The 24,947-nt window shown below is 45.2% G+C and overlaps 1 protein-coding gene across 1 annotated transcript in view; it reads left to right on the top strand.

The window, feature by feature from the left end:
- Positions 1 to 24,488, top strand: part of dzank1 (double zinc ribbon and ankyrin repeat domains 1) — a 36,019-nt gene extending 11,531 nt beyond the window's left edge. The window contains exons 9-22 of the mRNA XM_078166574.1: positions 2,939 to 3,056; positions 14,288 to 14,401; positions 14,480 to 14,563; positions 14,659 to 14,781; positions 16,057 to 16,218; positions 16,300 to 16,534; positions 19,485 to 19,588; positions 19,794 to 19,877; positions 19,973 to 20,063; positions 20,445 to 20,506; positions 20,636 to 20,713; positions 20,804 to 20,931; positions 23,440 to 23,514; positions 23,983 to 24,488. Coding sequence (XP_078022700.1) covers positions 2,939 to 3,056; positions 14,288 to 14,401; positions 14,480 to 14,563; positions 14,659 to 14,781; positions 16,057 to 16,218; positions 16,300 to 16,534; positions 19,485 to 19,588; positions 19,794 to 19,877; positions 19,973 to 20,063; positions 20,445 to 20,506; positions 20,636 to 20,713; positions 20,804 to 20,931; positions 23,440 to 23,514; positions 23,983 to 24,145 — 1,621 coding nt within the window. The 3' untranslated portion in view covers positions 24,146 to 24,488. The remainder of the gene's footprint in view (positions 1 to 2,938; positions 3,057 to 14,287; positions 14,402 to 14,479; positions 14,564 to 14,658; positions 14,782 to 16,056; positions 16,219 to 16,299; positions 16,535 to 19,484; positions 19,589 to 19,793; positions 19,878 to 19,972; positions 20,064 to 20,444; positions 20,507 to 20,635; positions 20,714 to 20,803; positions 20,932 to 23,439; positions 23,515 to 23,982) is intronic.
- The last annotated feature ends 459 nt before the right edge of the window (positions 24,489 to 24,947 follow it).

Below are 24,947 nucleotides of genomic sequence, written 5' to 3'. Positions count from 1 at the left end.
CGAAATTATTATTAATAATGATAACAATAATATTCTCTTCGAGGTATAGCAGTGGAACACGTTGTCACGATCAGTGATCGTTCAGTGTTCTGTTGTCTCCGTCTCCTCTGAGCTCGTCTTGTGTCACTGTCACTGTCATGGAGATCCCGTTTCGTCCCACCAAACTCGTTTGCTTCTTCGTCCAATCAGATTCAGAATGTTGATCGAAACAGGAAGTTGCTGGTGCAACTGTAAACTCTTCCGCCGGCGCCGGTTGATTGTGCAGAAGTTGCTAGATCTTCATACAGTTTCCAGTGGATCTTCGTCTGCACTTGTTTTTGGACACGACAGTGCTGTTCTATTTCACAAGGTCTGCTGTGCCTTCTTTGTAAGGGAGCTGATGTTCAGCTCCCACTTGAGGTCCTGGGTGATGGTGGTCCCCAGGAAGCAGAATGACTCCACAGTGTCGACTGGCGAGTCATACAGGGTGACGGGGCTGGGTTCTTCCTGAACTCTACAGCCATCTCCACTGTCTTTAGAGCGTTGAGCTCCAGGTTGTTTAGCCTGCACCAGGTCACCAGCTGGTCAATCTCCCACCTGTAGGACTCATCCCCTTCAGAGATGAGTCCAATGAGGGTGGTGTCGTCCGTGAACTTCAGGAGCTTGACGGACTGATGACTGGAGGTGCAGCTGTTGGTGTACAGGGAGAAGAGCAGAGGAGAAAAAACACAGCCTTGGGGGGATCCAGTGTTGACAGTCTGGGTGTCAGAAACATGTCTCCCCAGCTTCATGTGCTGCCTCCTGTCAGACAGGAAGTCAGTGATCCACCTGCAGGTGGAGTCAGGCACACTCAGCTGGGAGAGCTTGTCCTGTAGCAGAGCTGGGATGATTGTATTGAGGGCAGAGCTGAAGTCCACAAACAGGATCCTGGCATAGGGTCCTGGGGAGTCCAGATGCTGGAGGGTGAAGTGGAGGGCCATGTTGACAGCGTCGTCTACAGACCTGTTGGCTCTGTAGGCAAACTACAGGGGGTCCAGGAGAAGGTCGGTGGTGGTCATGGAGGTGTGACAGCACAAGACGCTCAGAGGACTTCATTACCACAGAGGTCAGGCCGATGGGTCTGTAGTCATTAAGTCCTGTGGTCCTTGGCTTTGGATGGGAATGATGGTGGAGGTCTTGAGGCAGGCTGGCACATGGCATGTCTCCAGTGAGGTGTTGAAGATGTGGGTGAACACCGGAGACAGCAGGTCGGCGCAGTGCTTCAAGGTGGATGGAGAGACAGTCTGGTCCGGCTACTTTGCTGGGTTCTGCCTCTTCAAGAGCCTGTTGACATCCCTCTCCTGGATAGTGATAGTGGAGGTGGGGGCCATAGGTGCGGGCAGTTGAGGGGGGCAGGCCCCTAATGAGGTGGGAGAGGTGATGCTGGTGGATTGGAGCTGGTGGTTGTGGAGGATGGTGTCCGGACTGTCCCATTGACTTTCAAATCGACAGTAAAAATCGTACAGATCGTTGGCTAGGCGCAGGGTTAGGTTTGTAGTTTGTAATCTGTCTGAGCTCCTTCCAGACAGAAGCAGAGTCGTTGGCTGAGAACTGGTGTTGTAGTTTCTCAGCATACAGCTGTTAGCTTCCCTCACCGCCTTGCTAAACCTGTACTTTGATTCTTTAAACCTCTCCTTGTCCCCACTCCTGAACGCCTCTTCCCTCAGCCGCCTCAACTGTCTGAGTTTAGGACTAAACCAGGGTTTGTCATTGTTATACCTCACCGTGGTGCGTGATGTTTTATCTAAATCATGTTATTTAATAAACCTCATCATGTGGCAGTGGACATATTGGAAAGTGTAAATGAGGTTTCTGTCTGATAAACTCAGGTGGAGACATTAATCCAAATAAATGACATAGTAATCTAAATCCTGCCAAGGTTTCATTGAAGAGGCCCCGCCCTCACTTCCAGCATATCATGTACTGTGCAAAGCATTGTGGGGATTTTATACCCGCAGAGGATCCACACATGCATCCTTTGAATTTCTCCGAAAGAAGGACTCAGTCCTTCGTGAAACTCAGAAGGATCCTTGACATTGGAACAGTCCTTCGGCAGGTCGATGACGTCCTTCAAATTCAGTTTGGGCTGATTTTGGAAACCAAACAATCTTTGTGCCTCTTCAAATCTTATGTTTCTTCAATTTCATTCAGTTTTATTTATAAAGCCAAATATCAGTCAATCAAACTTTATTCATATAGCACTTTTTATACTAATAATAATGCAACACAAAGTGCTTCACACAATAAAAACAAACACATCTATGAATTCAGAGAGACTGTAATTGTAAGGACTGAAATTATAAAAGGCTTATTAAACTAAGGAGCTGAGGAAACACCAGAGGCGGGACAAAAACTTAAAATAGAAAACAATTTTAGATTAGTCAATAAATAAGTTAAAATAAATAAACAAGTGACAAAATGGAAGAATGTGTAGCTAAGAAAAAAAAAACATAAAAACAATAATAAATTAATTAAAATGAATAATAATAATAATAATAATAAAATAAAAGACATTTCAATTAAAAGCCAGGCTAAATAGTTCGGTCTTGAGTTTGCTTTTACAAACATCACCACTCTCTGCGGCCCTCAGGTCTTGGACCATAGTTATGAACAGTTTCACAGCTGATCAGAAAACACTCCCCAAAAAAACCTTTAACAGGGAGAAAATGGTAGAAAGCTCAGGAGGAGACACAGAGGAGGGCTCCATCTTCTTCTGGACAAACTGTCACAGGTTTCACCTCCAGAGTGAAAGTCCTCTGACCTGGGGACAGAAGCGTCCTGATGAGTCTGAGGCTTCACCTTTAAAAACAGGAAGTGTTGGAGAGGAAGACTTTTACAATCACCGTATTTAAAGCTGTCATCATGACATTAACCTGAGAGCTGTCTAACTCTGTCTGTCTGTACCTGTCTGTGTGTCCAGGTGTGCTCAGTGTCTGAGTTTCCGTCCTTCAGATCCTTTTGCTCGGTTCTGTGCTCAGTGTGGAGCTGCAGTTCCTCCGTTACCTGAGCAGAGACTGCCCCCTGCTGAGAAAGGACAGGTACTGCACACACACCTGAACATCCCTCGACCACCCAACAGAAGGTCGGCACGGCGAGATGTGCGCATAAAAGACAAAGACACATCATGCAGCACCTGCAGAGAGTGAAAAGCACCAAGTGCTGCCAAGCGAACAGCCTGTCAGAGCTCCTGTACATATTTATACAGTCCTGCAGGGACGATGTTCTTCTGTAGGCCGACGCTGAGGTTAGGGTCGACAAACAGCGTGGATTTTGGATTATTACAGAAAATAAACAAACATGTCTGATCCTTCAGGTTCTGTTCAGAGAGATAATCTTCACTAATGAGCTTTATGGTTATTGAAGTAAAAAGCTAACGTTAGGCTGTAAACAAACTGACAACTGACAAATGACTTAACATGTTCAGCGTGATGACGTTCTGTAGTCTCATTTAGACTCTTGTTAGAGACACATAAAGCTCCTAAACTGACGTAGAACAAAAGGTGAACATCTCTTCAGCTCGTGTTAACAACACACATTGAACCAAAAACACACTGACTTCAAGACGAGGGAACAGGAAGTGCTTACATGCTAACATGCTAACTCGCTAACTCATTCCTGGGTTTTAGGATTCGTTCCTGCGGCGCTCTTCGAGGTAAGGCACAAACTTTTGGTACAAACTGGCCCGTCTCTGTGAAAATGAGCCTCATTGCAAAAACAGTCCAGTTCAGACGGATCAGCGCAGACAGTCACACGCAGTCTAATTATTAGCATCTGCAAACAGTTAGTGGGGACAGACGTGCAGGTGAAACAGGGGTCCTCCGCTTCAGACCAGCTTCTTTGACAGACAGAATGTTGAATCTTGAACATGGTTTCTCTCTGTCATATTTAAATTCCTGCCTGATGTTTGGAGGAACGCCTCTGCACATTCCCGGTCACGTGGTTGGTTATGGCGTAGGTCACGTGGTTGGTCACGGCGTCCGTCACATCGTTGGTCAGGACCTGCAGATTTTCTTTCCTCCCTTCATCGTCCTGTCTCCTGGTCACAGCGGCAACATTTAGACTCTGTCACACAGAATGTCCAAACATAACAGACGTGTTCGAGCTGAAACATCATCAGCACAGTATTTGTTGTGAGTCGGACTTTGAGATGTGCAGGACGTTGTTACAAGTTGTCACAATTCTCACTTCTCAGTGAGTTACTGTCTGTCTACTGATGGTGAAGATGGCGCCGCGCGCAGACGCACAGCTCGGTGCTCTTCTGGCCAGTGTGTTGTATGGGTTCCTGATGTTTTTCAGCTCAGCGACCTACATCTGCAGCCGGCACGATCTCATACAGATAGGTTTACAGAACGACGGACACGCTACAGCTGAGTTTCTCGGCTCACACAGCATCCTGGATGACATAGCTAGGACTCCAGGCCCTCCCTGGATTACAATCTCAGCAAGGAGATGGCGGTGGCGGTGCGAGAGAAAGCAGAAGTGGGGCTGCAGAGCTGGCGTGCTAGCGAGGCTACGGAGGCAGCCGCACAAACCACCGCTTCCCAACGTTTTCCTCGCCAGTGGGAGGTCCCTCGCCAACAAGCTGGATGAGCTGAAGCTACAGATTGCAGCGAACAAGACAGCTGCATTCTGTTATTCACCAAGACCTGGCTTCATGCACTCATCCCGGATACGGCTATTGAGCTAGCGGGCTACACAGCATATCGCAGGACAGGACTAAGGCCTCTGGGAAGAGCAGAGGAGGGGGGTTATGCATTTATGTGAACAACAGCTGGTGCACCAATGCCAAGGTGTAAGCCAGCCACTGCTCCCCAGAGCTGGAGTTTGTGACTGTCAGATGCTGCCCAAAAGGAACATTAACACTCTCAATGACTACCGTCCCGTAGTACTCACACCCATCATTATGAAGTGCTTTGAGAAGCTGGTGCGGCGACACATCATTGTCAGTCTACCACCGGCTCTGGACACACACCAGTTTGCTACAGAGCCAGCAGATCCACAGAGGACGCTATGGCTACAGCTCTCCATGCTGCTTTGTCCCACCTAGAGCAGCGGGGGAGCTACGTGAGGCTGCTCTTCGTGGATTTCTGTTCGGCGTTCAACACCATCCTTCAGCACAGACTGGCGTCCAATCTGACAGAACTGGGTCTCTCACCATCCATCTGCTACTGGATCCTGGATTTGTTATCAGTCGCTCACAGAGGGTTAGAGTGGGCCCCCATACCTCCACTGCTCTCAGCCTCAGCACCAGCTCACCACAGGGCTGTGTGCTGAGCCCCCTACTCTACACCCTCCACACCTACGACTGCGCCCCCACCCACCCCAGCAATACTTTTATATATTTGCTGATGACACCACAGTGGTTGGACTCATCTCTGGGGGGATGAATCGGCCTACAAGGACGACGTGGAGCGGCTGTCCAGGTGGTGCGGTGATAAGGCTCCTAACACCACCAAGACAAAGGAGGTGATCGTCGACTACAGGAAAAATAAAACAGACATTCAACTACTCTACATCACTGGGGACTATGTTGAGAGGGTCTCGACCTTCCTGTTCCTCGGCATCCACATGGAGGAGGACCTGACCTGGAGCACCAACATCACGGAGCTGATAAAGAAGGCAGAGCAGAGACTCTACTTCCTGAGACTCCTCAGGAAGAACCATCTCTCCCAGAAGCTGCTTGTGGCCTTCTACCGCAGCTCACATATGGAGTGTGTGTGTGTGTGTGTGTGTGTGTGTGTGTGGTATGCCAGCGGCACAACAGCAGAGAGGAAGGCGCTTCAGAGGGTCATCACCACAGCCCAGAAAACCACTGATTGCCCTTTCCCCACCCAGAGCCCAAACAATTCTCAAGGACCCAACACACCCAGGACACTCTCTGTTTGAACTGTTGATACAGGACAATTAAAACCAGAACAAACCGGTTCAAGAACAGTTTTTATCCCAGGGCAATAATTGCACTGAATGACATTTTTTTTTTTTTTAACAATTTTATTTAACAGGGACCATGTGTTATAAACATTAATCTCGAATCACAAGAAGAGATGCATAACACCAGATTTAGCTGACAGCTAGTTTCCATCTGCAGTCCCCACATAAAATAACAAATAACAAAAAAAAAAAACAACAACAAGTCATATCCCACCAACTAAAGTGCTTATGGCATATAAACCTCCAATTATATAAATATAAATACCCACACACACAAACACACATGCATATATATATATATACATACATACACATATATATATATATATACATATATACAGTACAGGCCAAAAGTTTGGACACACCTTCTCATTCAATGCGTTTTCTTTATTTTCATGACTATTTACATTGTAGATTCTCACTGAAGGCATCAAAACTATGAATGAACACATGTGGAGTTATGTACTTAACAAAAAAAGGTGAAATAACTGAAAACATGTTTTATATTCTAGTTTCTTCAAAATAGCCACCCTTTGCTCTGATTACTGCTTTGCACACTCTTGGCATTCTCTCCATGAGCTTCAAGAGGTAGTCACCTGAAATGGTTTTCCAACAGTCTTGAAGGAGTTCCCAGAGGTGTTTAGCACTTGTTGGCCCCTTTGCCTTCACTCTGCGGTCCAGCTCACCCCATTGGGTTCAGGTCCGGTGACTGTGGAGGCCAGGTCATCTGCCGCAGCACTCCATCACTCTCCTTCTTGGTCAAATAGCCCTTACACAGCCTGGAGGTGTGTTTGGGGTCATTGTCCTGTTGAAAAATAAATGATCGTCCAACTAAACGCAAACCGGATGGGATGGCATGTCGCTGCAGGATGCTGTGGTAGCCATGCTGCTTCAGTGTGCCTTCAATTTTGAATAAATCCCCAACAGTGTCACCAGCAAAACACCCCCACACCATCACACCTCCTCCTCCATGCTTCACAGTGGGAACCAGGCATGTGGAATCCATCCGTTCACCTTTTCTGCGTCTCACAAAGACACGGCGGTTGGAACCAAAGATCTCAAATTTGGACTCATCAGACCAAAGCACAGATTTCCACTGGTCTAATGTCCATTCCTTGTGTTTCTTGGCCCAAACAAATCTCTTCTGCTTGTTGCCTCTCCTTAGCAGTGGTTTCCTAGCAGCTATTTGACCATGAAGGCCTGATTGGCGCAGTCTCCTCTTAACAGTTGTTCTAGAGATGGGTCTGCTGCTAGAACTCTGTGTGGCATTCATCTGGTCTCTGATCTGAGCTGCTGTTAACTTGCCATTTCTGAGGCTGGTGACTCGGATGAACTTATCCTCAGAAGCAGAGGTGACTCTTGGTCTTCCTTTCCTGGGTCGGTCCTCATGTGTGCCAGTTTGGTTGTAGCGCTTGATGGTTTTTGCGACTCCACTTGGGGACACATTTAAAGTTTTTGCAATTTTCCGGACTGACTGACCTTCATTTCTTAAAGTAATGATGGCCACTCGTTTTTCTTTAGTTAGCTGATTGGTTCTTGCCATAATATGAATTTTAACAGTTGTCCAATAGGGCTGTCGGCTGTGTATTAACCTGACTTCTGCACAACACAACTGATGGTCCCAACCCCATTGATAAAGCAAGAAATTCCACTAATTAACCCTGATAAGGCACACCTGTGAAGTGGAAACCATTTCAGGTGACTACCTCTTGAAGCTCATGGAGAGAATGCCAAGAGTGTGCAAAGCAGTAATCAGAGCAAAGGGTGGCTATTTTGAAGAAACTAGAATATAAAACATGTTTTCAGTTATTTCACCTTTTTTTGTTAAGTACATAACTCCACATGTGTTCATTCATAGTTTTGATGCCTTCAGTGAGAATCTACAATGTAAATAGTCATGAAAATAAAGAAAACGCATTGAATGAGAAGGTGTGTCCAAACTTTTGGCCTGTACTGTACATACACATATACACACACACACACACACACAATTGATAAAGCAGCATAAAAACTGGAGGATACCCCCCCACTAAAGTGCATATGATTCATACCCCCCCTCCCATGACCCACTAAAGTGCTGCATCTATCCCCCAACCACCCAACTCGTCCCGAACACCCCTCCCCCCAGTAGCCCCACACAGTTATATAAACTCGGATCACAAATGAGAACGTATGATGCATCCAGATCAGTGCTGGCACATTTGCTTACTCAGAATGTATTGTTTTAATTCTCTAGAAAAGTCCTTAATGCTAACACAGATTTTCAGGTCTGTGGGGAGCTTGTTCCATTCTCTTATTGCCTTATAGGAGAAGGATGATTGGGCAAAAGCCGTTTTACATTTGGGGATACTGCACTGTCCCCTTGAGCTTGCTCTTGTGGCTCTGTTTGACTGCTCCAAAGTGAGCTCAATGAATTTTTTAAGTGGGGGAGGTGCAGTACCATGGACAATTTTAAAAACCAGCTGTAGATCGGAATACATCACGAAGTTCTCAAAGTTCATCATGTTATGTTTAGCGAGTATTTTACAGTGATGATACATTAGCGTTTTCTTATCAAATGTTTTCAGCGCTTGCTTGTAGAGTGATACAAGTGGCATAAGAGTTGTACAATTTGTTTGGGACCAGCAAGTTATACTATATGAGAAGTAGGACAAAATCATAGCATGCAGAAAGGTCTTAGCTGCCTCATCTGTGAGAGAGTTTCTTATATATCTAAAAGTAACTAGGTCATATTTCAAGGTGTGGCTCATCCTTTTTATGTGTTTTTTAAAACTAAGAGTTGGCTCTAATGTTAAGCCCAGATACTTGAACTCATCAACAGTTTTTATTTTCTCTCCAAACACAGTTACATCTGGAGGAACCTGACCTGCCCTACATTTTTGTTTGTTCATAAAAAACATGGTGGCTGTTTTCCCTACGTTAAGGGTGAGACATGAGTCCTGGAGCCACTTTGCCACTTTTTCCATGACAAGAGATAATTTATCTGCCACTTGTGTAGTATCCTTCCCATGTATGTAGATGACTGTGTCATCTGCATACATCCCGATGTTCACATCATCACATACTGATGGAAGATCATTAATATATAAACTAAAGAGTAATGGGCCTAAGACTGAACCCTGTGGAACTCCCATGGTACACGCTCTTGAAGATGACATTACATTATTTACCCGCACACACTGAGTACGACCTGACAGATATGACTTGAACCAGTTAAGAATATTCATGGACAGTTTGTATTTGGACAGCTTTGACAGAAGTATAGAATGATTAACTGTGTCAAGAGCTTTTTGCAAGTCCAAAAACACTGCTCCTACAACTCCTCCTTTGTCTAGATTGAATTTAATGTTATCAATGAAGTAGCAGCACACTGTTTCTGTTGAATGATTAGCTCTGAAGCCGTACTGCATAGGATGCAGCAGTGCCTCAGAGTCCAGATGTGCTACCAGCTGTTCAGCCACAATTTTTTCAACTGTTTTAGAAATGACAGGTAGTATACTGATTGGTCTGTAATTATTTATGTCATGTTTATCTCCAGATTTGAATATTGGAGTTACAATGGCATGTTTGAGGGCACTAGGAAAGGTGCACTCCAAAACTGACTGATTTATAATCCGTGTGACTGGAATGAGAAGGTCGTTTTTATGTTTTTTAAGGAAGACAGCGTCAAGTCCATGAATATCTCTTGCTCTGGAGCTGGTCAGGGAGGAGAGAATTTTAATTACTTTTGCCTCAGTGGTGGGTTTAAGATTCAGTGTTGCTTCATCAGAGACTGTAATTTGGTGAATATGAGTTTGTGTAAAATTTCGACCCAGCTGTAGTACCGAGCTGATAAAATGGTCATTAAAACTGTTTGCTATTAGAAAGTTGTCATCTTGAAGTGTACCATTTAATTTAAGTTGCGTGACTTCTCTTTTTGAGTCATGTCGCCCCGAGAGTTTATCAATGTTTTTCCACAGTGTTTTACTTTTACCCTTTGCCTCCTTAATCATTTCAAGAAAAAAATTTGTTTTGGTTTTCCTGAGTTGCTGTATGACTTTATTCCTAAGCCCTTTATAGATCAAGCGATCTGTATTTAGACCTGTTTTTAGGGATTTTTTCAGGGCGGCGTCCCTTTTCTTCATCAGTTGCCATATTGAATCATTAAACCACGGTAAACTCTGTTTTGCCCTGTGTTTATGTGCGATTGTTTTTGTATACTGTGATATAATTTTTTTAATTGCTGACAGCATAGTATCACAGGTCTGTTCACAATTTATACCTGCGGTTGTATCATTCCAGTTTGTTTGCCTTATTTCTTTTTCAAAATTCTCTCTATCTTTCTTTGGTATAAGTGATATGTACCTTTCCCCTTCCCTGCTGTTCTTGTTTCTTAATCTCATTTTAGATAATTTTCTAATCACCAAAGTGAGATTATGATCTGATATACCAGTGATCAAATTGTAGGTTTTTGTTATACGGTCCGGTATATTAGTAAAAAGCAAGTCCAAGAGAGTTTGGGGGGATTTTGTAATTCTTGTAGGGTTTGTAATGGTTTGCAAATAGTGGAATTTAGTAGTGAGATTTTTTTAATTTAGTACGCCGCGATTTATCTAGCCAATTTAGATTGAAATCACCCATCAGTAGTGTTTCTTTGTCACCACAGAGTTTGAGAACGTTAGATAAGTGTTCAAAGAACACATCTCTTTCATTTGGTGGCCTGTATAATACAACATTTCAGGAGAGAGGGTAACAGTGACACCAACACATTCGAGGGGGTTATTACTGAGGTCAATCTGTGTGCAATGTAAGTTGTTTTTTACATACAGTAGAACACCGCCACCTTTGTCATGTAAGCGGTCTCTTCGGAACACATTAAAACCTGTAATATTAAAGATGCCAGAGGGTGTTGTTGGAGTCAGTCAAGTCTCTGATAGTCCTAGAAAATCGAGGTTTGAGTCAGTCAGTAGTTTATCAAGTTGTTCTGATTTGGAAAGGATACTTCTGACGTTAATATGTCCACCAAAAATACCTTTGGGTTTAAGTTTAGTGTCCCAGATAATTTTGGCATGATTTACAGTTTGCAACAATTTAAACTGTCGTTTATGTAGTGCTGCGTCCACAGTAAAAGGTGTTTTACAGTGGATATCATTTTTGACCTTTTTAGAGAGTGTCTTTGCATTACCGTATCTGGATGTATGTCCTGCAACTGAACTGCTGCTAAGCGTTGGGCCATCGGCGCAGCCTTGCAGATGTCCACCGGTGTCGGGCTGCCGCTGGTGATGTTCCCTGGTGAGGGGACCGGATCTGCTGCTAGGCGTTGGGCCGTTGGCGCGGCCTCGCAGATGTCCACCGGTGTCGGGCTGCTGCTGGTGATGTTCCCCGGTGAGGAGACAGGGTCCGGATCTGCTGCTAGGCGTTGGGCTGTCGGCATGGCCCCGCAGATGTCCACCGGTGTCGGGCTGCCGCTGGTGATGTTCCCCGGTGAGGGGACCGGTTCCGGATCTGCTGCTAGGCGTTGGGCCGTTGGCATGGCCCCGCAGATGTCCACCGGTGTTGGGCTGCCGCTGGTGATGTTCCCCGGTGAGGAGACAGGGTCCGGATCTGCTGCTAGGCGTTGGGCTGTCGGCATGGCCCCGCAGATGTCCACCGGTGTCGGGCTGCCGCTGGTGATGTTCCCCGGTGAGGGGACCGGTTCCGGATCTGCTGCTAGGCGTTGGGCCGTCGGCATGGCCCCGCAGATGTCCACCGGTGTCGGGCTGCCGCTGGTGATGTTCCCCGGTGAGGGGACCGGTTCCGGATCTGCTGCTAGGCGTTGGGCTGTCGGCATGGCCCCGCAGATGTCCACCGGTGTTGGGCTGCCGCTGGTGATGTTCCCTGGTGAGGGGACCGGTTCCGGGTCTGCTGCTGCTGGGTTACAGGGCATCGATGTTATCCCTCCAAGGTCTACCATGAACAAGGGGGTGTGCACAGGTAGACTGGGTGTATGTATGTTTTTGTTGCGTCCAACGTCCAATTATAGCTCTATTGTTTATAGTTTTTAAATTATTGTTACTGTTTCTTAACATAGCTTTTTGTTGTCTTTTACACTGCAGAGGATGCACTTTTTAATTTTGTTGTTATGAAAATGATGACAATAAAGTATCTATCTATCTATCACAAGTCATGGTGCTGTCAGCGGTTGCAATCCACTCTGTGTCCAGTTTATTAGGTACACCTGGATAAAACTAACACTGTCTGTCTGGGGAGGGTTCTCAGGACTGTGATAAATGGAGGCCACCTCCTCTGTTTAACGATGGTCATTTCAGTTTGACGTAGGCGACTTCTTTTACACCATTTTTTTCTTTTTCTTTCTACATCAAACTGGATTGACCATCGTTAAACAGAGGAGGTGGACTACGACACCACTTATCACCCATTTACCCTGCAGTCCTGAGACCCCTCCCCAGATGACTTTACAGCCATTCACACCTGACCCATCTGACCCTAAAGACACACATGATGGCTGGGTGGGTCAACGACTCTGTAAGGGTTCACACTAGAGCGCAGCTCAAGCCGCATTTTCCTGACCAAACCCGACAGTCCAAGACAGTTATAACTGAGACCAGCCCGAGCCCAGCGCAGTTATTGCTGTCATGGTTACAGCCAGTCGGTTTATCGTGATCGCACATGGACAGTGTGTAAATGATCTTCAAAAGGCAGACACGCCACACAGACAGCACACACGCTTAATATTGGAGCAGAACCTGTGTTGTGTTCAGGCGTTGTCACCTAAATAAATTCCAGCACCTGAACAGGCTGTAGCACAGTGCAAACTAGCTAACTAAAGATTAGCATCATGCTATAAATTGTTAGCTTAATTAATGAACTAACCTCTGTGTCAAAGTAGCTAACTAGCTATATGCTAATTTAAATAGCAGCTCCCTTAGCTAGCTGTTAGCGTATGTTATTGAACACACTGTCATGACTTGCTTAATGTTAGCATCACCATAAGCTACTACTGAGACGTCTACAACTAATTAATTTTGTTTTTAACATAAGTATTGTCTAGTCTAGAAATGAGTTCGTTTATTTTAACTTATTTCCTTCTTGTAATCATTTGCAGACAGTGAGTCTCCTCAATAGAGGGTAACAGCAGCAACAGCACCAGGTCACCATCGGTCGGGCGTCCCTCCTCCTCTTTCAGCTCTCGCCAGCGTGTGAAAGCCGGCCCAATATTAATCCTTGTGGAGGTCTTGTTTTATCGCTCTCCCATTTTCTTTTCTTTGTCGCTTCAGCCATGACAACCACAGCTAACTTAGTTCACCTCGGTTCGACTACGCTACTCTAAAGAGAGGAGGGGGACGTGACCAGGAGGGGGACATGACGAGGAAGTGATATGACGAGTAGGGGGATATGATGAGGAGGGGGACATGACAAGTAGGGGGACGTGACAAGGAGGGGGACATGACAAGTAGGGGGACATGACGAGGAGGGGGACATGACGAGGAGGGGGATATGACGAGGAGGGGGACATGACGAGGAGGGGGACATGACGAGGAGGGGGACATGACCAGGAAGGGGATATGACGAGGAGGGGGACATGACGAGGAGGGGGACATGACCAGGAAGGGGACATGACGAGGAGGGGGACATGACCAGGAAGGGGACATGACGAGGAGGGGGACATGACGAGGAGGGGGACATGACAAGTAGGGGGACGTGACGAGGAGGGGGATATGACGGGGAGGGGGATATGACGGGGAGGGGGACATGATGAGGAGGATTGTGATTGTGATTCCTACCCTGACACTGCATAGTGCCAGTGCAAGTGAAGCAGACTCTCCAACACTGACGGTGGAGTCATCCAACCTGTTGTGAGTTGATGAACCATCACAAGGTTCTTGGATATATATTTTGAGGGCTCAAAAACTCCATTGTGTTGCTTTAAATATCGATGTCAGATTTTATGAATCGATATCAGGTCATTCAAATGATTGACGATCGATTTGATTCGGATGACCCAGCCCTAGTCCCCCCCCCCCCCCCCCCCCCCCCCCCCCCCAAGTTCAGTAGTTCGGGGGTTCGAGGTTCGGGGGGAACGGCGGCCGAGCTCTCCTGGTAGTCGCCCCAAAGCTCTGGAACAGTTTCCATTTTCACCAAAGTGTCTGTCGACAAGTTTCAGCTGAAGGCCGACATGTTTTCTGAGTCTGCCGAGCTTCCCGCAGGTTCACAGGAGTTGATCAGATGTGACTCTGTGTTGTTCTGTTGTAACGTCTGACCGTGCAGCTCAAACACTGGTCACTGTTTCACCTGCTGTAGGTGTGACGTGACACTGAGACGGTCTCATGCCGTGTTACTGTGTGTGTTCTGTCATCAGACGGTCTGCTGTGTGTTCTGTAACACTCTGGTTCCTGTGAACACTCAGACCTGTTTAATCTGCGACGCCTCCATCCATCAACAGCTCCGCCCACAGTCCAGCCTCACACTGCAGGTACGTTCACTGTCGTCTTCACGCACACACCTGACGCACCTGTCAGTGCTGATTGTACTCTGTGTGTTTGCTGTGCAGGAGCATGTGGTGTGTGTTTGCTGTGGCAGCGGGAATCCACCTCACGTCTCCAACTGTTTGACCTGCGAGAGCCGCCTGCAGCTGGTAACACACACACACACACACACACACTTTGTTTTAACTGACTCATCTGCACAGATTTACCTGTGTGTGTGTGTGTGTGTGTGTGTGTGCTGCAGGCAGTGTGTGTTGGGAACAGCGCCCCCTCTGTCCACTCAGCAGGCAGCAGGAAGTTGACCTGCTCCAGATGTAAACGTTTGAATCACAGTGACGCCAGATACTGCGACTGGTGCGGCTCAAAGGTGAACACACACCTGCGCTCAGCCGTCGTACACCTGCAATAACTCCAGCTACTGCAACCACTACGACTACAAAGACTACTGAAACTGCTACAACTACTTTCATGACTACTGCAACTAATAAAGATAACAATAATAATAATAATAATAATTTATTAACTTTATTTGTAAAGCACCTTTCACACATGAAATGCAGCTCAAAGTGCTTCAGATTCACAAGGCTTAACTATACAGACCAGTGAGCAGTGATAACTAACATGTCTTTGGGGTCATCGGGTGGGAACCTCCTTTCACCAGTGTTTCATCTAGTTGGTCCCACGACACCTCCAGGAGGCTGGACAGTGATCTCTGGCGTCCCAGAGACACTCCCCTAATGCCAGGTCTCACTGCTCCCCACACCAACCCAATAACCTCCTTTACCTTATTTACACATGGCTTTCTCAGCCCAAACAGCACAACAATATTATAGTAGAAACAGCAAAATAAAAACATAGATAAAATACAATAAAACAAATGAGTAGAAATCAGTATATTAAAAACGGAATAAAATACAATAAAATAAAGAGAAAATGAATAAAACATGTTTGAGGGATAAAAGATAATAATGAGTTAGCTAAAAGCCTTCTGAAAGAGGTGCGTTTTAAGTTCTTTTTTTAAAAATGCCCACAGTGGTTGCCTGTCTTACATGGGCAGGGTGTTCCACAGTTTTGGTGCATAGTTCATGAAAGCAGCATCCCCGCTTTGTTTATGGAGCACTTTGGGCACAATTTAAAGACCAGCTTTGGAGGATCTCAGGGCTTTTTGTGGTTCATAAAATGTTACAAGGTCAGAGATGTATGAAGGTGCTATACCGTTAAGAGCTTTGTAAGTAATTAAAAGGACCTTAAAATCAATTCTACAAGAAACAGTGAGCCAGTGCAGTTCAGTGAAAACAGGAGTGACATGCTCTCTCTTCTTGGTCTTGGTTTGAAGTGTGGCTGCAGAATTTTGTATAAGTTCCAACTTTTTATGGCTGTTTTGGGAGACCAGTAAAAAGTGCATTGCAGTAGTCTAATCTGCTACTGATAAAAGCATGAATCACTTTTTCAGCATCCTGTTTTGTTAAAAATGGCCGCACTTTGGACTACTACAACTTCTTTGACTACTGCAACTACTGTAACTACCTTAACTACTACAACTACTTTGACTACTTTGACTACCACAACTACTAAAACTACTGCTAACCGCTAACACGTGACTTATTTACGTTAAACATGTTTACTTGATGTGTATTTCCAGCCCGGTCATGCTGCCAGCTGTGTTGTTTGTTGGCGATGTGGAGCAAGCGGACACCCATACGCCTTCTATTGTACAGCCTGCAGCGCATTCCTGGAAGCCCCGCCCCCACCTACATCCTGCAGTGACATCACACGACCTGTTGAGGGCGTCACCACCAACCAGGTATGCATCACCGCTGCCATGATGTCACTCACGGGTCATTATATGATGTACAACATTAAACAGGCTGCTCTCTGTGAACAGGTTTCAGCTCCAACATCCCATAATGCCACCTGGCAGGCCACGCCCTCATTAGTTCCTGCCCCGGGCAGAAAGTTAGCCACACCCACTTCTGAGCAGTACACACAGACTGTTGGGCTCTATTACCCATCAGCCACTGAGATGGAGAGGAAGGAGCAACAGAGGGCGCAACAACTCAGCCGGCAGCAGGCGACCAGAGACCGCCAACCGCTGCTGACCGCCATCAGCCCAGGCAGAGGTAAAGTTCTACAGAGGTAAAGTTCTACAGAGGTAAAGTTCTACAGAGATAAGGTTCTACAGAGGTAAAGTTCTACAGAGATAAAGTTCTACAGAGATAAGGTTCTACAGAGATAAGGTTCTACAGAGATAAAGTACTACAGAGGCAAGGTTCTACAGAGGTAAAGTTCTACAGAGATAAAGTACTACAGAGCTAAAGTTCTACAGAGGTAAAGTTTTACAGAGATAAAGTTCTACAGAGGTACAGTACTACAGAGATAAAGTTCTACAAAGATAAGGTTCTACAGAGGTAAAGTTCTACAGAGATAAAGTACTACAGAGATAAAGTTCTACAGAGGTAAAGTTCTACAGAGATAAAGTACTACAGAGGTAAAGTTCTACAGAGGTAAAGTTCTACAGAGATAAAGTACTACAGAGCTAAAGTTCTACAGAGGTAAAATTCTACAGAGATAAAGTACTACAGAGGTACAGTACTACAGAGATAAAGTTCTACAAAGATAAGGTTCTACAGAGGTAAAGTTCTACAGAGGTACAGTACTACAGAGATAAAGTTCTACAAAGATAAGGTTCTACAGAGATAAAGTACTACAGAGATAAAGTTCTACAGAGGTAAAGTTCTACAGAGATAAAGTACTACAGAGGTAAAGTTCTACAGAGGTAAAGTTCTACAGAGATAAAGTACTACAGAGCTAAAGTTCTACAGAGGTAAAATTCTAGAGATAAAGTTCTACAGAGGTACAGTACTACAGAGATAAAGTTCTACAAAGATAAGGTTCTACAGAGATAAAGTTCAACAGAGGTAAAGTTCTACAGAGGTAAAGTTCTACAGAGATTCTGCAGAGGTAAAGTTCTACAGAGGTAAAGTTCTACAGAGGTACAGTACTACAGAGATAAAGTTCTACAAAGATAAGGTTCTACAGAGGTAAAGTTCAACAGAGATAAAGTACTACAGAGATAAAGTTCTACAGAGGTAAAGTTCTACAGAGATAAAGTACTACAGAGGTAAAGTTCTACAGAGATAAAGTTCTACAGAGATAAAGTACTACAGAGCTAAAGTTCTACAGAGGTAAAATTCTACAGAGATAAAGTTCTACAGAGGTACAGTACTACAGAGATAAAGTTCTACAAAGATAAGGTTCTACAGAGATAAAGTTCAACAGAGGTAAAGTTCTACAGAGGTAAAGTTCTACAGAGATTCTGCAGAGGTAAAGTTCTACAGAGGTAAAGTTCTACAGAGGTACAGTACTACAGAGATAAAGTTCTACAAAGATAAGGTTCTACAGAGGTAAAGTTCTACAGAGGTACAGTACTACAGAGATAAAGTTCTACAAAGATAAGGTTCTACAGAGGTAAAGTTCTACAGAGGTACAGTACTACAGAGATAAAGTTCTACAGAGGTAAAGTTCTACAAAGATAAGGTTCTACAGAGGTAAAGTTCTACAGAGATAAAGTACTACAGAGATAAAGTTCTACAGAGGTAAAGTTCTACAGAGATAAAGTACTACAGAGGTAAAGTTCTACAGAGGTAAAGTTCTACAGAGATAAAGTACTACAGAGCTAAAGTTCTACAGAGGTAAAATTCTACAGAGATAAAGTTCTACAGAGGTACAGTACTACAGAGATAAAGTTCTACAAAGATAAGGTTCTACAGAGGTAAATTTCTACAGAGGTACAGTACTACAGAGATAAAGTTCAACAGAGGTAAAGTTCTACAGAGGTAAAGTTCTACAGAGATTCTGCAGAGGTAAAGTTCTACAGAGGTAAAGTTCTACAGAGGTACAGTACTACAGAGATAAAGTTCTACAAAGATAAGGTTCTACAGAGGTAAAGTTCTACAGAGGTACAGTACTACAGAGATAAAGTTCTGCAGAGATAAGGTTCTACAGAGGTAAAGTTCTACAGAGGTAAAGTTCTACAGAGATAAAGTACTACAGAGATAAGGTTCTACAGAGGTAAAGTTCTACAGAGGTAAAGTTCTACAGAGGTACAGTTCTACAGAGATAAAGTTCTACAAAGATAAGGTTCTACAGAGGTAAAGTTCTACAGAGGTACAGTACTACAGAGATAAAGTTCTACAAAGATAAGGTTCTACAGAGGTAAAGTTCTACAGAGGTACAGTACTACAGAGATAAAGTTCTACAAAGATAAGGTTCTACAGAGGTAAAGTTCTACAGAGGTACAGTACTACAGAGATAAAGTTCTACAGAGGTAAAGTTCTACAAAGATAAGGTTCTACAGAGGTAAAGTTCTACAGAGATAAAGTACTACAGAGATAAAGTTCTACAGAGGTAAAGTTCTACAGAGATAAAGTACTACAGAGGTAAAGTTCTACAGAGATAAAGTACTACAGAGCTAAAGTTCTACAGAGGTAAAATTCTACAGAGATAAAGTTCTACAGAGGTACAGTACTACAGAGATAAAGTTCTACAAAGATAAGGTTCTACAGAGGTAAAGTTCTACAGAGGTACAGTACTACAGAGATAAAGTTCAACAGAGGTAAAGTTCTACAGAGGTAAAGTTCTACAGAGATTCTGCAGAGGTAAAGTTCTACAGAGGTAAAGTTCTACAGAGGTACAGTACTACAGAGATAAAGTTCTACAAAGATAAGGTTCTACAGAGGTAAAGTTCTACAGAGGTACAGTACTACAGAGATAAAGTTCAACAGAGGTAAAGTTCTACAGAGGTAAAGTTCTACAGAGATTCTGCAGAGGTAAAGTTCTACAGAGGTAAAGTTCTACAGAGGTACAGTACTACAGAGATAAAGTTCTACAAAGATAAGGTTCTACAGAGGTAAAGTTCTACAGAGATAAAGTTCTACAGAGATAAAGTTCTACAAAGATAAGGTTCTACAGAGGTAAAGTTCTACAGAGGTAAAGTTCTACAGAGGTACAGTACTACAGGTACTTGTAGAGGAGGGACTCAGTCGTCTTATTAGTCTTCCGTGTCTTCAGGTTACTGGAGGAAGCAGTTGGATCATGTGTGCGCTCACCTGAGGAGCTACGCTCAGAACAACGCACCCTTCAGGGCTCTGCTGGGAGAACCTCGTCTGGGCCGGGTACGCCTCACCTCACCTGTACCTCACCTGTACAGCAGTGACATCATCACTGGAATACATTCACTGAAGTTTCAGAGGAGTTTGAGACTCGTGTTGAGACTCATCTGTGAGCGGGTCGTTTGAGTTCACTTCCTGTGTGTGAGGTCATTAAGATCACCTGTACAGGTATGTCACAAGACGTGTTGTGTTCCTGCCTCTCCTTCAGATGGTTTCTGCTGTGATTCAAGAAGATCATTATGAAGTCAACATAACCGTCAGCTTTGTGTCGGCGGGACGGGAAGAACATCAGGTCTGTTCTTGAGTCCCGACACCTTGCAGACACACCTAGTTCATTTCTGTGTTTCATCAGTAAAGTCATGTGACTGATGGAGTGTTTGTCCTCAGGTGAGTCCGGCAGGTGACAGCGTTGGAACTGCAGGTCGGACTGAGACTCTGAGCAGCGTTACAGAGCGATCTGCCGACAGCAGCGGTCTCAGTAAGAACATTATTCATTAGCTATAAAACCTCTGTCACATATCATGGACGAGACGATCGCAGTCAGATCAGATCAGATTGGGTTCTGTACATCTCAATACAGCTGATCCTGAGCAGCTGATTGGCCCCAGGACGTCCCTGATCAGTGACATCATTTAAAGCATGTAGCCTGCAGACAGGAGCAGAACAGGAGTATGAACACCAGAATGTGTCACAACAGAATTGGCCTCCTCAGGGTTTCCACTATTTCATTCTGTTAAGAGCTAATGCTAAAACTGACGCTAAAGGTGCTGATGGTCAGTCCACACAGTTGGTTGAAGGGAAGTATCTGAAGCATGAGCCCAGCGTTCCTCAGTGGTTTGTTTGTTTGTTTGTCTGACAGGAAGTGATCCGTCTCCAGGTGTGACGAAGCCTCCCAGACTGAACCTGACACCGAAACCTCCGGTAAGAAACCATCATTCTGATAATGAAACAGAAGAAGAGGATGAAGCTGGAGTTCTTCACCTGAGTCTACCTGCCTTCCTGTTCAGTCAGAAGTGAAATCTCCTTTCTGATTGGTTCTCCTGGTTCCAGGTGAAGGACGTGCAGCTGCTGAAGGAGCTTAGTCCGGGTCAGGGTCAAGTCAGCGTCATCCAGCAGCTCCTGGATCAGGTATGCCTTTGTAGCCAATCAGCAGCCTCCTCTGGATCACCTGACACAGTTTACACTGATTGGTCTGTTTGTGTCTTCATTTTCCACCAGGGGGCGGATCCCTCCTGTTGCAGCAGTGATGGCCAACATGCTCTGGCGGTCGCCGTGCTGAATGGCCACCATGACGTCCTTCCTGTTTTAGTGCAGAGAGGAGCCGCCGTCGATCAGCAGTCTGGACCGTAAGACTTCAAACAACAGACCTGAGATCAGCTTCAGTTCTTCATGACTATCACTGCCGACACGAGAAAATCACATCTGCTCAGTTTTGAACGACATATTTGGATGTTATCAAGATAATTTCTCAGTATTTTACAACAAATTATTCTGTTTTTACAAAAACTTCTCTGTTATATCACAAAATCCACAAAAAACAGCGAATCTGGTTAAAACTCGCTTTTCTCATTACCATTTGTTGTATCATTGATGTAGCTGAGACATAATGTCCATATTTAAATGTTAATGTCAACACCCTGATGGCCCTCCACCTGCAGGGACAGGCATCAGGGTCGGCTGCACTGTGTGCCGGGTGGCAGGTGCTGCAGGCACCCAGCTTTGCTCCGCTCTGGCATCGCAGACCATCTCCAGAGACGTGGAACATCTAGATATACTTGGAGCTGTCAGCTGATGACCACCTGGTGGTAAATTGGATCAAATGGCAGGGAGGCTGCTGGACAGACCTGGTAAACCCAAACATGTAGTGAGGGTGAACTGGGAAAGTCTGGCAGAGGCCCCTGTTTGAATTCTTCTCCAGGTGGGAGCTGAAGACCTCAAAGACCTTTTTTAAGGTATTTTTTGTGGTCAGAAGGTTGTTAGTGCCTGTCGTGGGGGCAACCTCAGAACCCACTGATGGACACCAAGGGTGAAGGAGGCCTTTCAGGCTTGGTTGGTCAAGGGATGTCCTGAAGAAGCAGACAGGTGCCGGTAGGCCAGAAGGGCTGCAGCTGTGGTACTCACCCAAGCAAGAACCTGGGTGTGGGAGGAGTTTGGGGAGGGTATGGAGAAGGACTTTCAGTTGGCCTCAAGGAAGTTCTGGCAATCTGTTAGACGCCTCAGGAAGGGAAAGCACGGCTTGTCTCAGACTGCGTTCAGCAGGGGAGAAGAGCTGCTGAGCCAGACTGGGGATACTGTTGAGAGGTGTAAAGAACACTTTTAAGAACTCCTGAACCCGGCCATCATGTCCTCCATGGAGGAGACAAAGTCTGAAGACTTGGGGGAACTCTCGTTCATATTCCTAACAGAGGTCTCTGAGGTAGTCAGAAGCTCCCCAGCAGCAAGGTGCCAGGTGTGGATGAAGATGATGAAGTCTGTGGACATTGTTGTGCTGTCTTGGCTGACACACCTTTTCAGTGTTGCGTGGAGATCGGGTACGGAAATTATGGAGTGGTGGTTCTCATTTTTAAAAAAGGGGACCTGAGGGTGTGCTCCAATTATCAGGGTATCACAATGCTCAGCCTCCCAGGAAAAGTTTACTCCATGGTGCTGGAAAGGAGGCTCCAATTGTTGAACCTGAGATTCAGGAGGAGCGATGCAGATTCCGTCTTGGTTGTGGAACGGTGAACCAGCTCTTTACCCTCGCAGGGCTGCTGGAGGTCATGGCAGTTTGTCCATCCAGTCTACATGTGCTTTGACTTATGATCATGTCCCCAGCTGTCCTGTGGAATATGGGTACCTAGGCTGCTGTTATGAGCCATCTGGTCGCTGTATGACCAAAGTGAGAGCTGCATCTGAACACTCAGCACAAAGTCAAACACGTTTTCAGTGGGTATCAGACTCCAAACATCTGGATCACCCCCTGGTGGCTGGCTGCAGTACAGGTCATAAATCCCACCCCCTTCATGTTAGCAGACAGGACATTGGACAGAGTTTTTCCCAAAGATGTTTTCTGTCATTTTCAGGTCGTTCTCACGCTGAGGTTTGTTCAAGTGTTTGTTTTTCTGATCACTTTGGTTTTAATAAGTTATTTAAATTAAAAAGGGGGTGTGGGGCATCGGTGGCTTAGTGGTAGAGCAGGCACCCCATGTACAAGGCTGTTGCCGCAGCGGCCCGGGTTCGACTCTAGCCTGTGGCCCTTTGCTGCATGTCATCCCCCCTCTCTCTCTCCCCCTTTCACACTTGTCTGTCCTATACATTAAAGGCTTAAAAACGCCCCAAAAAATATCTCATGTGACATCATGATTGACAGCTGTGTACTCATGATCAAAGGTGCTGCTTGTGATTGGTCGTGTGGGTGTATGGGCGGGAACCCAAGATCATGACATCAGCTACACAAGATGGCAGCGGCAGTATGAGAGACATTTTGGCTTCATTTTTGTACAGTGGGAAGCGGAGACGCGTCGTCCATCTTTATATACAGTCTATGGTTCAGACCAAAGACAAAACGATGTCAGTGAATGTTTGAGACAAATTTCATATAAAGTCAATGCCAAGAAAAACTGGAGTTCAAACGTCCTGAAGTCACCACGTGAACCAAACATTGCACAAACTGACACTTTACATCACTTCAGATTTTCATAACAATGAACGGAATCAAGGAGCTACCTGACACGTTGAGACAGACGCAACCTGAATAACATTTAAAACCTCCTGATCCTCCTCCGAACACACATAACACACAACACAACCAAAACATGCAAACATCTCTGAAAAACAGAACCAACATGTCTGACAAGTCTCCTCCTCCTCCTCAGGATGAAGAACACAGCTCTGCATGAGGCTGCGGCTCTGGGCTCTGAAGGTCTGCAGTGTGCTCAGGTCCTGCTCAGGTATAACACACCTGTACGAACACATCTCCGACATGTGACCTCTTTATGACTCAGAGAAAATTGCTACCGGTACTTTTACTAACAGAACTGATTCCAGTACTGCTGCACCTGAACACGTATCCGCCGGTCAGTGGTAAAATACCTGTGAACACCTGTTGTGGAGCTGAGCCGCTGCCTTGGTACAAAGGGACTCCAACTCTTCTTGCTGTAAAGTCAAATGACAAAAAGACGTTTGTTATTTTTCTTATAAAATGTTTACCTGGATGAAGAAGAGTTTATTTTTTCACACTCACAGAAACACATCTAAAAAACTGTGAGGTCACCTGGTTTCTTTAGGATCCTCCTCCTGACTGGTTCGACGCGTTTCCACAGATGTTACAGAGATCATTTAGCCATTGTTGTTGCTCCTCCCACTTCCTGATGTCAGAGTGACATCATCATGACATTATCCTCTCTTTCCGGTTACAGCTGTAAGGCCACTGTGAGGCGGAGGAACGCCAGGGGTCAGACGGCGTACGACGTGGCGGTGGACTCGGGCTGTAACGACATGGTGTCTCTGTTGGCTGCTCGGACCGGACTGGACTTACTGGGTAAACTGGGAAAACCCAAACTGAACCTGGATGTTTTCTGACAGTGAGAACGAAACCAACAATCTGCTGGTTTGATGTGGAGCATCCAGATGTTGGGAAAACTGGATCCATATGTAAAACATGTTTACTCTTAAAACAACATCAAGTAATGAAGTATTTTTAGACCTGTGGTACAGACAGTATTCAAATTAGTACTCTTACTGCTTTGTGGTGGGATGTGTTGGTTCACTGGACGTGTTTTGTTTCAGGTACTTTTTCATGAACACTGTTCACCAACTTAAGTCTCTCTTTGGTGCTTTGAATTATTTTCTGTTAAAAAAATGAACTTCAAATAAAACCACAAGTGGTGAATTTGAGGTCCAAGCTGTCATGGACTGTTTAAAGTTGAAAGCTGTTTCTGTACAGAAATAAACAGGTTGGACAGAGACGCTCATGTGTTTACGTTTAACTGTGCGTTCACACCAAACGCAATGGACGCAATGAACGCCACAAGTTTCCATTCAAAATCAATGTAAATGACACGATGACACGCGATGTCGCTTCGGGCGACGCGTTTCAGACGATAAGAGCGACGCGATGAAACGATGACGCGTCCATTGCCTCATTGCGTGTCGCTTTCAGTTGAAAAATTTGAACTTTGCTGCGACATCCAATCAGTGGGCCAACAGGTCCTCAAACTGGGCCAGCGTCAGCCTGAAGTACCGCTGGAAACGACCGTCATCCAGACGCAGCTCTTGCAGGAGGTGATGATATTCACCCAGCTGTGTGCGTTTCTGGAGGATATTGTGAACGCAGACACGGTGGCGTTTGGGTCTCCGATCCAAATCAGATGTCCACAACAGA

The sequence above is a fragment of the Epinephelus lanceolatus genome, chromosome 3 (genome assembly GCF_041903045.1).
Source record: "Epinephelus lanceolatus isolate andai-2023 chromosome 3, ASM4190304v1, whole genome shotgun sequence".
NCBI classification, from domain to species: Eukaryota; Metazoa; Chordata; class Actinopteri; order Perciformes; family Serranidae; genus Epinephelus; species Epinephelus lanceolatus.
This window is presented reverse-complemented; position numbering and strand designations above follow the sequence as displayed.